Genomic DNA, 16,231 nt, shown 5'->3' with positions numbered 1-16,231 from the left:
TCAAATCCCTTGCAAGGAACTGTACGATATCAAGAAATAAAATAAAGGAAAGCAGCGGTGCGAGAAAGGCACTTAGAAATACAGCAGAGCTAAGAAACAGGGCTTCTCTGCTCAGCGGAAAACTAAGAACTGAGGAGACGCTGGAGACATGTGCCCTGACTCGGGCAGGAAGGCAAATGTGCGGAGCAGCACTCGCTTGCGAGGATGTCCGCTGCAGGGCTCTGTGGATGACATCACCCACATGTTGACAATATGCTGCCTGCTTGTCCTGGGATAAAAACCCGTTCTGAGCTCCCCTGGGAGAACGGTATAGAAAATTGAATAAATAAAAAAATACTGACAACTGAGGAATTTGAGGTAAGAGAGGAGGAGCAAAAGTATGCAAATTAAGCTTCCTACCAGAGGTGAAAGTTCAGGAATCCCATGGGTTTGTACAAGAACTTACAGATAAAATATACAAACCTTGTAGGGCCTACAGTATGGTCAGGGCTGGCAACCCTTGATGTCAGAACTCTGGATTATGATCTCATGTTCAGGTATTACAAGGTCACGACTTTTGTTTGTGCTTTTCTACATAAAATAGGAATCATTATAACTGCAAGTATTTGTAAGGCGTGCAAGAGGTAAATCTCTATACAGTGGATGCGGTCAGGTATTATTTATTTAACATTTCCACAGCATAAACAGCAGTCGCAACGTCTCTGTTGTTAGGCACGCCGCCATCTCCTAGCAACACGTTCCTTAACGCAACAATGTGAGCTTGAGCTGGAGTCCGTACTGGCCGCTTCTTTATAATAGCGATGTCTGCGAACTCAGACTAGAAGCGCGGGTTCTGATTTGCTGGAGCGCTTTCTCTGCCGGTACCAGCTGCAGTTGGCTGTTAATTGTCTGGTGCCGGCTGGGGGTGGAGGGAAGTTGAGTTTTGTTAACTGTGGCCGGGAGGAGGAGCAGCAGCGCCCAGGAAGCCCGTTCCTACGGTACAGCCAGTGACGTGTAACCAGTAAGTGCCCAGTGCGTTTCTGCTTTCTTACTCCCACATAGCAACAAGCTGCAGACCACAAAGGCACTTGTTTTTATGTATTTACCCAGGATACAACAAGCAGCTCCACTAGTTTCCTCCATGTCTCACGTATTAGCTCCTATCACATTACTTTGTTGGAGGTATTGCATAGTCGTTTATTATTGTGGAGTGGGGCGTCAGTTATCTCTACAGATCAACACCAGTTTTAAGTATGACCAGAGAGCCCCTCTAAATTTCAGCCAAGTTAATTCTCACTACAAATAACCCTGAAACCACAAATCCGTGACACGTGATGATAGGGGGAGGGTATGTTTCTTCACGTTAGGTGACGTCATCACGTCAAACAAAAATGATCTTATCAGGTCTTTAATCATAATTGTTAGATTGCAATCTAGGATTAATGTGTTATTTATTTTGTTGCCTTGCTTCCTCTTCTGAGTTAAATGATCTCTAGTCAGCATGAGTAGAAATGGGAGTAAGATCCACTACATTTGCAAAAGTTACAGCGTTTCAATTCATATGTTAAAATGTCAGAATGCAGGAAATGTCTCAATTTCCAGACCTGTGGTCTCCGTGCTTTTTCCAATGTAGCGCTTTCTTGCACTTTAGATTTTTTTTGTTTGTTTGTTTGTGAGAATGGAATTGATACTTCCAGTTTAGTTGGTAGAACAAGATTATGGGGAATGGGAGGAGAACAATAGATTAGAATCCTTAGGGAGGGAGGGAGGTGAGATAAGGCTTATGTATTGATAACTTGGGTTTCTGCCAATTGATATTCTGGTGCCTCTAAGGAAGGAGGGAAAACAAGGAAAAAGGGCGGGCAATCCGGGGTAGAGAGAAAGGGAGATTGTATGATTACTGCAGGAGTTGTGGATCAGCTGTAGGATGTCATGGCTTCAAAAAACAGTAATGAGAAGAGGCGAATGGCAGTTAAGGTACACAGTAAAGCAGGAATGAATGACACTGGTGTAATATCTATATGTAGTATACGCTTAGACTGTATGAATGATTTCAGAATTGTGTTAGTAAAGTATGAGCCGTCTAATTTAAATCGGGCTACTGTATATTCAGGTTTACCATATGGCTCAAGAAAAAGGACCGAGATCCGGATTTTACTTCCATTGACCTTATTTGATATATGTTTGGAACGAAGACGAGAAACTAAACTTTGGCTTTTTAGGCACCCATACATCAGCTGGGGGGGGGGGGGGGGGATTCTTTATTTCAGATCTTAAAACTCCGCCTCCAAGCCATAGTAAAAGTTACTTAAAATTAGCCAGCAAGCAGCATGTTCATCTGTAAATCAGAGGTTGGCATGGTGATAGTTTCTTCAGTGTCAAACGGAAAACATTCTTTGCAAAGCAAAAATAGGATCATTTTGCATTTGCTGCTTCAACCTGCAGTGATGGTACATATATAAGTTAAGAAGCAGGATACGCTCACTCAAAATGTTACTTTTAGCCTTCCTGAAGATGATATTTGTGGTGGTGTTTTTTGTTTTTTTTTAAATATAAAGTAGCCGTGTGACAATTGTAAACAATATACACAATTATATATTGAAAAGGGTTCGTTTGTTACTTACTTAGATATGGTTATGGAGCTTCTGTCGGACAGCGATTTTTCTAGATTTAAAAAGGCTCCACTACTCTAATAAAAAAAAAAAAGCCTCAAAAAAGCAATACACCATTATATTGTTGTAGAAAGGGGTATATAATTTGAACAAATTGTATTGAAGATGTTCAGGAAGATATATTTTTAAAAAAATTGATTGGCTTCGGTTTAATGTGGTCTGCTTATAGTCAGCTGTTTATGTCATCTAATTACGGCGAGATTGAGTGTACCTCGGTATAGGGGAGAGGTTCATTCCTGTCATGATAGGCACAAAATTAACCAATTCGTAAATATTAGCTCAGGAATGAAACAATTCTGTCCTTTGTTTTATGAAATCTAATTTGAAATTGTATCTTTTTTTGTAATAGAAATATGATCACCTTGGAACAAAACCTAGTTTTATCAATAAACAATAAGAAAATGTTTTGACTTGTGATTATCTTCTGTGCTAAGGATACTAATGAACTTTATGGATGTGTGTTTTTTCTTGTTTTCAGCAGTAGTCATATACTATTTTTCCTCAACATCCCTTATTAAATATTTATATAGCACTGCAAGGATCATGTTTATTTTCATTTAATATACCACTTTTTTTTTTAATCAAAGGACAGGGGGCGGGATGCATAAAACTTTCTGACCTAACGATCGACGGACCTAATTTGCCGACCTGAAGTACAAAATGGCCCACTGTGTGCTTTTCTGTGTGTTCGTTCATTCTCCGACTCTACCATGAAAATGATCTCATTAGTATTAAAATGAAGTCATTAATATTAAAACAAGCCCTCTCGTCGATGCCCTAACGTAGCTAGGGCATCTAGCAATGGATGCTAAGGTCCTCAAATTACCAAGTCCTACAGTTTTTTTACAGTCTGCATGCATTTTAACAACTTTGAACAGTTTAGTGTCATCTGCAAATTTAATTACCTTGCTCGTAGTTCCAATTTCTAGATAATTTATAAATAAGTTAAATAGAACCGGTCCCAGCACAGATCCCTACGGCACACCACTATTTACCCCCCCCCCCCCACTGAGAAAAATGGCCATACAACCCTATCCTCTGTTTTCTGTCCGATAACCATAAACATTGCCACCTATCCAATGACTCTTTCATTTTCTCAGGAGCCTTTCATGAGGAACTTTATCAAAAGCCTTCTGGAAATCTAGATACACTACATCAACTGGCTCGCCTTTATCCACACATTCAAAGAAGTCAAGCAAATTGGTGAAGCAAGACCTCCCTCAGCTGAACTAGTGCTGCCTCTGTCTCATTAAATCATGTTTGTCTATATGTTCCACAATTTTATTTTTATTTTTTATAATTGTTTCCAATATTTTGCCCAGCACCAAACTCAGTCTGTAAGTTCCCAAATCTCCCCTGAAACCCTTTTAAAAAATTGGTGTAACATTAGCCACACTCCAATCTTGAGGTACTACAGACGATTTTAATGACAGGTTACAGATCACTAACAGCAGATCAGCAATTTCATGTTTGAGTTCTTTCAGTACCCTGGGAAGTATACCATTCGGCCAGGTGATTTATCTCTCTTTAACTTGTCAATTTGACTTAGTACATCCTCCTAGTGCATCCCAGGAGGTCTGCCATTTTGTAGAGGCGGGGCCTACCAGTGGGAGTGTTTGGCATACCTCCTGCCAGATTTCAATGCCAACATGCATACAACAAGATACGAGGGAGTTGGGGGATGTCCTTGAGCAGTGTGTGTGGGGGGGCATGGGTGTCTGACCTGACCCCACCAGCCTACCAAGGCCTTCCTTTGGGGACTTTGGTGGAGTGATGGGAGGGTCAGAAGGGGGGGTGTCAGGGGGAGGTGGAGGCACTAAAATGTACCAAGGCAGGAGGGAGTAGGCATCCAGGCCCCCCAACACCCCCTGCACATTGTGTGCCTCCTGGCGTGAAGATCCTTGGAAGGAGGGATGCCCACTCTCTCCTGCCTCAGCACATTTTAGTGCATCCAGGCCCCCCCAACTCTTCCCACACCCCAAAGGTCACAAGCCCCCCTTCCAACCCATCAATTCACCAAATTCCCTAAAGGAAGGCCCTGGTGGGTGCACAGATGCACTAAAGTGTGCCGAGGCAGGAGGGAGTGGGCCTCACTCCTGCCTAGAATCCTTGCCGGGGGGGAGTGAGGGGCGGTAGTGTAGGGGGTCCAGGGGAGGAGCCAGCATGTTTTTATTTTAATGGGGCACAACATCTATGTCATTAAAGAAATAAAGCCTCCAACAGCTGAGTGGCAGGAGGCTACTTTGGGACTCCCACTGCCACTCAGCTGTTTGGGCTCCCCTATCAGCTCTGCGCACGAGTGAAAGTCGCTTTCAAAACAAGTGATCGGATGGGATTACAGCAGACCTCCACAAAATTCATTTGCATGGGAAGCCATTTGAACATTGATCGCTGTTTTGAAATTGGCCAAAAAAATCAGCCCACAGCACCCTGCACGGTCGTAATTACCGTGTGGGGTGCTTCCAGCCCAAGGTGTACAATTTAACAATGGAATTAAGTTTCTAGTTTTTCTTTCAAACAGGAGAGCACAAGCACAAAAGGCTGAGAAAAATGAAAAGGCGTTTCTAGTACCACAGGCACTCTATTACTCTTGGCAGAATTCTGCACAAAAAGTTTGCAAATTCTGCGCAAAATGTTTGCAAATTCTAAGCACAATATTTCAAAATTCAGCAGTTTATTTGTATATTTTACGTAGAATTCTCCTATTCTGAGGCCTGAAATTCCTTACTGCTTCTTCCTCTCAGGTTCCAACCTCTTCAGTTCCCTCCAACTGCAGTTGTGTTTCCCTCTAAATCCCACCCCTCTCTCACTTACACCCTAAATACTCTCCTTGGCCCCCATAGTCTGGCATTTATCTCTCCCTCTCTCCATTGGCTAAGAATTTCTTCCTCCCTTCCCATATTCTTTCTGGACTTAGTCATCACCCCCACTTGTAAGTATAGCATCCATGTCCCCTCACTTCACCTACCACCTCTCACTTGCACCCTGAATTCCTTCCATACTCCCCATGGTCTGTCATCTCTGCTTCTCTCTATGGTTAAGCATTTTTTCTTTTCACCGCCCCCCCCCCCCCCCTTTCTGGTCTGGGTTTTCTTCTCATCCCCTTTCCCCTCTACTTACGGGTCAAGCATCCATGTCCCCTTCCCTCTCCTCCCCCACCACAGGTGTTGCATCTGTGTCCCCTCCCCTTCTTCCTCTGCAGGTGTAGCATCCATATCCCCTCTTCTTCACCCCTCTACTTATAGTGGAGCATTCATGTCCTCTCCCATCCTCCCTTTGCAGGTCTAGAATCAACGTCCCCTCACCTCCACTCTCCTCGCTTGCTGTCCAGGATCCATGTCTCCTCCTGTCCCCCCCCACTCGCAGCCCCGCATCCATGTCTCCTCCCCCTCCCCCCTACTTGTAGTCCAGCATCAATGTCTCCTCCTCTCTCCCCCCTACTTGTAGTCCAGCATCCATGTCTCCTCCTCTCTCCCCCCTACTTGTAGTCCAGCATCCATGTCTCCTCCTCTCTCCTCCCTACTTGTAGTCCAGCATCCATGTCTCCTCCTCTCTCCCCCCTACTTGTAGTCCAGCATCCATGTCTCCTCCTCTCTCCCCCCTTCTTGTAGTCCAGCATCCATGCCTCCTCCTCTCTCCCCCCCTACTTGTAGTCCAGCATCCATGTCTCCTCCTCTCTGTCCTCCCCTACTTGTAGTCCAGCATCCATGTCTCCTCTCTGTCCTCCCCTACTTGTAGTCCAGCATCCATGTCTCCTCCTCTCTCCCCCCTACTTGTAGTCCAGCATCCATGTCTCCTCCTCTCTCCTCCCTACTTGTAGTCCAGCATCCATGTCTCCTCCTCTCTCCCCCCTACTTGTAGTCCAGCATCCATGTCTCCTCCTCTCTCCTCCCTACTTGTAGTCCAGCATCCATGTCTCCTCCTCTCTCCCCCCCTACTTGTAGTCCAGCATCCATGTCTCCTCCTCTCTCCCCCCCTACTTGTAGTCCAGCATCCATGTCTCCTCCTCTCTGTCCTCCCCTACTTGTAGTCCAGCATCCATGTCTCCTCTCTGTCCTCCCCTACTTGTAGTCCAGCATCCATGTCTCCTCCTCTCTGTCCCCCCCTACTTGTAGTCCAGCATCCATGTCTCCTCCTCTCTGTCCCCCCCTACTTGTAGTCCAGCATCCATGTCTCCTCCTCTCTGTCCCCCCCTACTTGTAGTCCAGGATCCATGTCTCCTCCTCTCTGCTCCCCTACTTGTAGTCCAGCATCCATGTCTCCTCCTCTCTGTCCCCCCTATTTGTAGTCCAGCATCCATGCCTCCTCCTCTCCCTCCCTACTTGCAGTCCAGCGTCCATGCCTCCTCCTCTTCCCCCCTCCTCTTTGCAGAGGATGCAAAGTTCAGGTGCTTCTTTAGACCCAGAACAGAGCGTAGAGGCTTAGGGCTGGATGCTTAGCCCTGGATGGCTTGCAAGCTCCTTTTGTGTTCCCTTTGTAGTCTCTGGGTGATCGGGTCATCTGCAGGATGGTGACACATCCCAACCTTGTGATTCTAGTGTACTCCAGACTAGCCTTATCATCCATGGTATGTGGATCTTGTTGGTCTTCAGCGAGATAGGAGGCTCCAACTCCCTCTTTGTCGCTACCTTCTCAGTTTTGGGCCAGTGCCCATGGAGCATCTACAGCACTTTGGTCTTACGGCATGGTTCTAGAGCTCTCAGCCTTGATATAATATAGTTCTTCAGATATAGCGATAGTTCTTCAGATATAGCGATTAAAAATGCCCTCTACTATAACATCTTATGCCACAGCCTGGAAGGCCTTTTACAGTGGTGTGCTAAGGACCAAGTAGAACATGAAAGGGCTCTCATTTCGATGGTCCTGGCTTTTCTTCTGGCAGGCCTGAGAAGGTTTTCGCAGTGGCCTGCCTTGAAGTTCAGGGTACAGGTTTTTTTTATGCTTCCGAGCACGTAGACTCTAGTTCGCTTACTGCTCATCTAGATGTGACCAGATTTATGAGAGGGGTGCTTCATTTGTGGCATCCCTTACATCATCCTTTCCCTTTGTGGAATCTTAACATCGTTCATGGCTTTGGGGAAGCCCCTTTCGAGCCACTGATGGCAGCTACTCTTCTGGATCTGATGATCAAGACTGTCCTTCTGGTCACTATTGTCTCACCAGCGTATTTAAGTGCTTCAGGCTCTTTCACGCAGGAAACCCTTTCTCTGTATTCTGGACGCAGGAGTTGTTCTTTGTACTGTACCTTCCTTTCTACTGAAGTTGGTTTTCACCTTCTGTGTCAACCAGGAAGTTTGTTTGCTTGCGTTTCCTTCCTCAGATTTGGAGTGACAGGATCAGATCTTGCACATCTTGGATGTCAGGAGTCATGCTCCACTATTTGGAGAATACTAATGATATCTGGCTGTCTGATCACTTCTATGTCCACACTGCTGTGCCTTGCTGTGGTCGACTGGCATTCAAGTCCTCGATTGCTCAGTGGGTTTGACTAGCCATTTTCCGCATCTTACATCACCCGCGGCAAGCAGCTGCTGGTTTCTCTTAAGGCCAATTTTATTTGAAGTGTTGCTGTGTTGTGGGAGGAGTCTCACACGATTCATCCAGATGAATTTGCAGGGTGGCTACTTGGTTCTTTTTTCATAACTTTCCCAGTTTTACCGAGTGGCTGTGGCGGCTCGCTCAGATGCCATTTTTGAGACCTCGGTGTTAAGGGCAGGCTCTTCTGTCCTTCCCTAGCTGCTGCCATTGCTTTGGTACATCACCTAGCATATGGATTCCAGAAGGGTCATAACAGAATGGAAGATTAGGTTTTTACTTTTGATAATCTTCTTTCTGTTAGGCCCTGTAGGATTACATGTGACTCGCCCTCTCTGTGTACACTCAGCTGTTTGAAATAGCCTGCTTCTTTCTGCCTTAATTATTCACCTTGCAGGCTTGAAGAGTTTACAGCCAATTGATGAATCCTGTGGGGAGTTTTTCACTTCTGTGAGTATGCTTAACTAAAGGCTGTCTCATGTGGGTGTTCGTTACACACAGCAGGTTAGTTCTACATTGTTCCTCAATGTTTTTCTGGGTTGCCTTAGTGCCTGTTTATTACTTGTTTCCTGTTTTGCAGCACAGACCAGTTCAGAAATTCTTTATGTTGCTGGGGATCTTCCCCTGTACCCCCCCTTGTCATGGATTTGTTCAGGTATGTTGCTTGGCTTTGAGACTCAACTGGATATGGCTCTAGCTCTCGGTCTAAGGGGGAAGAGCATATACTCAGAAAAGTGTTGGATTTCTGCAACTCCTAGATTGCAGGTTGGGAGTGAACATCTAGCATATGGAATCCTACAGGGACTAATAGAAAGAAGATTATTGAAGGTAAAAACCTAATCTTCCATGCTACTCACTGAAGCCTTTCTATTTAGTAGTCTTGAGATTGGTGGGCAGGGAGAGGGCATATTTAAAAAACTAACAAACTAAGAATCAATTGGTCGATATTAAAATGATGTAACCAGCCAGAAACAGACGCAGACCTGTTAAATTGCTTGTGTAGAGCTATCCTCTAGTTTTCAGCAGCACTTAACTGGTTATGGCCACTGAAAATTAGAGGTTAGTGCCTAAGTGAAAATTGGCTATTTTGGGACATTCTTGGGGTGGAGTTGGCATTTCACTGGTTAAATGCTGATATTCAGTACTTAACCGGTTAGGGTAACTACATAAATGGGACTGTTATGTCTTTATGTGGCAACCCATGGCATTTTAGTTCTGAATATCGACGTAACCAGTTATCCCAGGACAAGCAGGCAACATATTCTCAACATATGAGTGATGTCATCCACAGAGCCCTAGTGCGAACAGCTTCACAAGCAGACTTGCTTGAAGAACTTTTAGAAAGTTCGCAACTGCCATACTGCGCATGCACGAGTGCTTTCTCGCCCGAGATAGGGCGCGCGTCTCCTCAGCGTCTTCTCAGTTCTAAGTTTTCTGCAGAGCCGAGAAGCCCTCGTTTCAAGGCTCTGCGCGAGAGTTAGTTCTAAACTCGTGCCTTCTCTCACCGCGGTTTGTGTATTTTCTTTACAGGGTCGCTGTGTTATTTGCGTGTTTGATTTTTTTTTAAAAAAGCTTTGTTTTTTTTAATTGTGTCATGGCAGGGCCTACTCTGCGGCCTCAGCCTGCGGGCTTCGATTTCGCCGTGGCCGTGTTTCATTCCATGTCCCGGCTGATCACAGGGTTCAAGAACTGTAGGCGGTGTCAAAGCGTGATCTCCATCACTGACCCACACAAGTGGTGTATATAGTATTTAGAGACCTGATCATCGTCCAGAGTCGTGTGACCACTGTTCTACACTTCAAAATCGAGCCCTTAAATGTCGTCGAGTCCAGATTTAAAAAATATTCAGGGGAATGGATCGGCCTTTACTTAAGGCCTTGGCTCCAATTCCAGCCCCAACCTCGACTCCAACAAAGTCTTCTACGGGGCAAAAACCTTGAACCTCGACCTCGCTCAAACCTTCCTTGATGGGGAAGTCTTCGTCTTCAGGGAAATCAGTTAACTGAGGTGACGTTATCATCACTGTCTCCCTCAGGTAAGATAGCTAAGCCAACCCCTCCGGACATGCCACCCTTCGAACCGATGGGTCCGAGGCTATCCATGAAACGTGTCTTAAAATCGAGGCAACACTCTTCCTCGAGGTCGTCTTCCTTGGAGTCCATAGCCACACCAATTGTACCAGATCCAGTGGTCTCGGTGCCGGCTTTGCAGAATATATTGGAAACTATTCTGCATCAGGAGTTTGGTAACATGCTTGCCAAATTAATTTCTGCCTCAACTCTGCTTCCTGCAGTCCAGCCTGAGCACTCAGTAGTATAACAAGGAGTAAAGTCATTGAGAGTGCCTCAAGATACCTTTACACAAGGAGCTGAGTCCTTATCAGTGTCTTGCCGTCGTTCTCCGACTTCCAGTCCAACCTCTTCACATAAGGCGTTGCCCTTTTTGAGGCACAGAACGAGTACTCCTCGACATTCATCTTCGAGGCTGAATCTGACTCAATCACGGGACCGTGATTCGAGGCATAGTTTTCCACATCATTTGTCGAGGTATTCATCGAGGCCCAGGTCTTCTTCGCGAGACAGGTCTCGTTTATCGAGGCATTGAGACTCTTCGAGACCACCAACTCTTTTGTCGAGGAGATCTGTTATAGAGCCTCATCATTCTCGTCAGTTGAGTTCTTCTCCTGCAAGGTTTTCTTCACATTCCAGAAGTGGGTCATCTTTGCCTATGGACTCAGATCTCAGGTATCAATACTCCAGAGAGGCTTCACCTTTGTTCTCTGCTGTGAGAGGTACTTCGAGGGGTTCCCATTCACCTTCTCCTCAACGAAGTCATACCTCTTCAGATCCGGTGTCCTTTACCAAGTTTCTATGCCAAATGAGTAAAGATCTTAACATCACTTTGGAATCTGACTCAAAATACTCTAAGGAGTATTTGGAAGAACTGGGTATGTCTCATCCTTCTAGGGAGTCTCTCAAATTACCCATGAATGGCATTCTTTCTCAAACTTTCAAAAGAAATCTTGATATACCATATTCCGTTCCTGCTGTGCCAGCAAAGTTGGAATCTTGATATAAGATTGTCCATTGTAAGGGATATGAGAAGTCTCAATTATCCCATCAGTCTCTTCTTGTGGAGTCTTCTTTAAAAAGAACCAACCTTGCCAAAGTTTATGCCACTGTCCCTCCTGGCCGAGAGGGCAGGACCATGGACAAGTTTGGTTGTTGGCTGTATCAAAATTCAATGATGACAAACCGAATTTTGAACTATAACTTTGTCTTCATATCTTACCTGAAGCATTTGGTCAACGCCATGCCTGATTTTTTTCAAGTATCTTCCTCAACATTGATTTCCAGGGTTTCAACACATGCATCACACTCTGGGTCAACTTTGCATACATATGGTTCAAGCTGCATATGATGCGTTTGAAATGTCCTCTAGGGTCTTTTGTTCTCGGTGGCGATGCACCGGCTAGCCTGGCTCCGCACCATAGATATGGACCCAAATCTACAAGGTCGACTGGCTAACATCCCAAGCCAAGGCAATGAGTTATTTGATGACTCTGTTGAGGCAGCTACAAATTGCTTATCTGAACATGAGAAGTCGTTTGCTTCCATAATCAGGCCAAATCCAAAACCTTCCACCACTAAGGATTATAGACCTACTCCATCTTACCAGAGGTGTTTTCCTTAAAAGTCAGCACCCTATTCAAGGCCGCCTCCTAAGAAACAACAGCAACTGCAGCAAAAATAGAATCCTGCTGCACCCAAGGCCTCTCAGTCTTTTTGACCATCTAACACAGAGCATAACCTCAATCGTTCTGCCTCTATCCTTTCCTCTCCCCATTGGGGGTTGTCTCCATCATTTTTACCATTGATGGGAACTCATTACATCTGACCTCTGGGTCCTCACTATCATCAGGGAAGGTTACTCTCTTCACTTCATCCAGGTTCCACCAGATCTTCCCCCAAGAGAGTATCCTTCCAATCCATCGCAGACCACCCTTCTTCTTCTGGAAGCTCAAGCTCTGCTTCGCCTCCGTGCCATCTAGGAAGTTTCCCTGGAACAGCAGAGCTGGGGGTTTTACTCCCGTAACTTCCTTGTCCTGAAGAAGACGGGAGATCTATGACCTATTTTGGATCTCAGAGCTCTCAACAAATTTCTTGTTGGAGAAAAAGTTTGGATGCTGTCTCTAGCATCCTTGTATCCCCTTCTAGATCACAACGATTGGTTATGCTCTCTGGATCTCAAAGAGGCTTACACTCACATTCCCATTCATCCAGCCTCTCGCCAGTTTCTCAGATTTCAGGTGGAAAATCATCATTTTCAATACAGAGTGCTACCCTTTGGCCTGGCATCATCTCCAAGTGTGTAGTAGTAGTAGCAGCAGCTCTGCGCAACCATGGTCTTCAGGTTTACCCATACCTGGACTATTGGCTCTTCAAAGATTCCACATTTCATTGTAGCAACCCAACGGACTATTTGGTTCTTCCAAAGTTTGGGGTTTGAAATAAACTTTCCAAAATCCCAACTACAGCCCTCTCAGACTCTACAGTTCATTGGAGCTGTACTGGACACTGTGCAACTCAGAGCATTCCTTCCTCAACAACGTCAGGATGCTCTCATTCAACTTTGTCAAAAAGTTTCATCCCTCACTTCATTCTCAGCGAGACACATGATGGTTCTGCTAGGTCACATTACCTCTACAGTTCTCGTGACTCTTTTTGCCAGACTTCATCTCAGAATTCAGTGGACCCTGGCATCTCAGTGGGCGCAAGCTTTCGACCCACTCTCTCAGCACATTACAGTGACTCCTTCATTGAGACAGTCTCTCCACTGGTGGATGCTCTCTTCCAGTCTCTCCAGAGGTCTACTGTTCTCAAATGCCCCCTCATCAGAAGGTCATCACGACAGATTCCTCAACCTACGCTTGGGGGGCTCACCTCGATGGTCTCCATACTCGAGGGCATTGATACAGCACAGATCGTTATCACATAAATCTGTTGGAACTCAGAGTGATCTTCAGTGCTCTCAAAGCTTTTCAGCATCTTCTTCATGATCAAGTAGTCCTCATTCATACAGACAATCAAGTAACCATGTACTACGTCAACAAGCAGGGAGAAACATGATCTCTTCCTCTTTGCCAGGAAGCTCAGAAGGTTTGGAATTGGGCAATTCTTCACAACAAGCGGTCTAAATTCAAGGAGAGAATGTATGGCAGACAAATTGAGTCATCTTCTGCAATCTCACAAATGGACACTCAATTTGTCATCTCTCCATCATATTCTTTCTCGGTGGGGAATTCCTCAAGTAGATCTCTTTGCGTCTCCCCACAACAACAAACTGCCTGAGTTCTGCTTCAGGATAATCTCTCCTCACCATGTGGAGGCAGATGCTTTTCTTCTGGAATGGACGAATCAGTTTCTGTATGGATTTCCTCCATTTCCTCTCATTCTCAAGACTGTCTTGTCAAACTCAAACATGAACATGCCACCATGATTCTGATAGCTCCTCGGTGGCCCAGACAACCGTGGTTCGCCCTTCTACTTCAACTCAGCAGCAGGAAGCCATTTCTTCTACCAGTTTTTCTGTCTCTGCTTACACAGAGTCAGGGATCTCTGCTTCATCCCAACCTGCAGTCTCTACACCTGACAGCTTGGTACCTTTCAATGTAACAGCCAATTTCCAGTTCTCTCAATCTGTCAAGGACATTTTAGAGGCTTCTAGGAAGCCCACCACTAGGCAATGTTACAACCAGAAATGGTCTAGATTTTCTGCTTGGTGCACCATTCATCACAAAAAGCCTCAATCTACCTCCTTGTCTTCAGTTCTGGATTACCTGTTGCATTTATCTCAATCAGGCCTCAAAATCACATCTATTCGAGTTAATCTCAGTGCAATTGCTGCTTTCCATCAGCCTATAGAAGGGAAATCCCTCTCTGCTCATCCTGTTGTTTCCAGATTTATGAAAGTACTTTTCATTGTCGAGCCAGTTCTCAAACCGCCTCCAGTTGTTTGGGATCTCAATGTTGTTCTTGCTCAGTTGATGAAGCCTCCATTTGAACCAATGTCTTCGGCTCATCTGAAATATCTTACTTGGAAAGTGATTTTTCTCATTGCTCTCATGTGTGCTCGCAGTCAGTGAGCTACAAGCTTTAATAGTGGGCCCACCTTTCACAGTATTTCATCCTAAAGTGGTTTCAGAATTTCATCTAAATCTATCCATTATTCTTCCAGTGTTTTTTCCAAAGCCTCATTCTCATCCTGGTGAAACAGCTCTTCATACTTTGGACTGTGGCTTTCTACTTGCAAAGGACTAAGCCACAGAGATCTCCTCAACTTTTTGTCTCCTTTGATCCAAACAAATTGGGACATCCAGTTTCCAAGCGAACCATCTCCAATTGGTTGGCTGCTTGCATCTCTTTATGCTATGCTCAGGCTGGACTGCATCTAGAGGGTCGAATCGCAGCCATAAAGTTAGAGCCATGGCGGCATCTGTAGCTTTTCTTAGATCTACTCCTATTGAGGAAATCTGCATAGCTGGCACTTGGTCCTCGGTTCATACATTCACCTCTCGTTATTGTCTGGATTTGTTTTCCAGACGGGATGGCCACTTTGGCCAGGCAGTATTACAGAATTTATTTTCCTGAATTGCCAACACTCCCACCATCCCATTCTGGTTAGCTTGGAGATCATATGTTGAGAATGTCCTAGGATAAAACACAGTTACTTACTGTAACAGGTGTTATCCAGGGACAGCAGGCAGATATTCTCACTACCCATCCACCTCCCCTTGTTTGCTTCTTAGTTAGCTATCTGAACTGAGGAGACGCGCGCCCTACCTCGGGTGGGAAGGCACTTGCGCATGAGTAGTGCAGCAGTTGCCAATTTTCTAAAAGTTCTTCAAGCAAGTCTGCTTGTGAAGCTGTCTGCATCGGGGCTCCGTGGATGTCACCCATATGTTGAGAATATCTGCCCGCTGTCCCTGGATAACACCTGCTACGGTAAGTAACTGCTTTATGTATTGGCTAGTGCCGCATAAACTGGATATTCAGTGCCAAAGTCTGCACGTGGCCCGGCATTGAATATATTGGAATAATGCTGGTGGCGGTAAGCAAAACATTTACCACTTCTGGCTAAATATTTACCCCTAAGAATCTATGCAGTAGATCACCTGCCTGATAATGCATTAAGTCTGTTCCACTTCTCGGAGCACTCTGCTGCCTACCACAGATTCTCTTCTAAATCTAAAAGTTTGTAGATTCTATTTGGTACTTTTTCTGTCATCAAAAATGTTTGGGCATAAATGTTCAGCTACAACTTGAAAAAAAAAATTAAAAAATTTATAATTTTATACTATAGAATCTGAAAACCACTCCGTGCAGTGTTCAGAACAATCTGGATTTAGCTTGTCTTTTTCAGTTTTAGCTCAAGCCATTTTACTTTCAGGTATGATAGGTATGACCCCGCCTTGAGCCTCACTTATACCCCTCTCGTGGTCCGTTTCTCTTTCTTTCTCCAACCCTTCTTTCACATAGTTTGTTCTTTCTTTCTTGCTGTTTCTCCAGCCCCATCACCCCCTCTGATGCTTCTTCCCCTCCTGACCTCTCTAGCTCCTGACTCCCCCACCTATCTCCTCCCTGGGCCCGGCTGCTATAATTTAATCTTCAGGCAGCTGACAGCAGCAACGAGGTGAGCTTGCTGCTGCTGGCCTGCCCCAGAAGCCGCTTCTCTACAGTGACTTCCAGTTCCCGTGTAGGCAGGACCTGCAGAGAGGTGGCTTCCAGGGCAAGCTGGCATCAGCTGGGCCACCTCACTGCTGCCGGCTGGACAAAGATTAAATTACAGTGGCCGGATTTGGGGAGGAGGTAGGTGGGGGCGTCTGGCTAAACCCGGACAGATGCCACCATTTAAAAAAAACCAAAACATCTGGGCTGTCAGCCACACAATGTGTACAAGCACCTGTTACCCAGATGCTGAATGAAAAAAACATCTGGGCATCTGACAGTCCTCTAAAAAGAGGACATGTCCAGTTTTTCCCAAAG

General features: G+C 45.3%; 1 protein-coding gene across 1 annotated transcript in view; it reads left to right on the top strand.

Annotated features, from left to right (window-relative positions):
• Nucleotides 1-2,305: 2,305 nt before the first annotated feature.
• TSGA10 (testis specific 10) overlaps nt 2,306-16,231 on the top strand; it is a 418,936-nt gene continuing 405,010 nt past the window's right edge. The window contains 1 exon segment of the mRNA XM_033947421.1: nt 2,306-2,429. Within this exon segment, the coding sequence (XP_033803312.1) occupies nt 2,310-2,429 (120 nt within the window). The 5' untranslated portion in view covers nt 2,306-2,309.

This window comes from Geotrypetes seraphini, chromosome 6 (genome assembly GCF_902459505.1).
Source record: "Geotrypetes seraphini chromosome 6, aGeoSer1.1, whole genome shotgun sequence".
NCBI lineage: Eukaryota > Metazoa > Chordata > Amphibia > Gymnophiona > Dermophiidae > Geotrypetes > Geotrypetes seraphini.
Note: the sequence above shows the minus strand (reverse complement) of the source record. Positions and strands in the feature narration are given on the sequence as shown.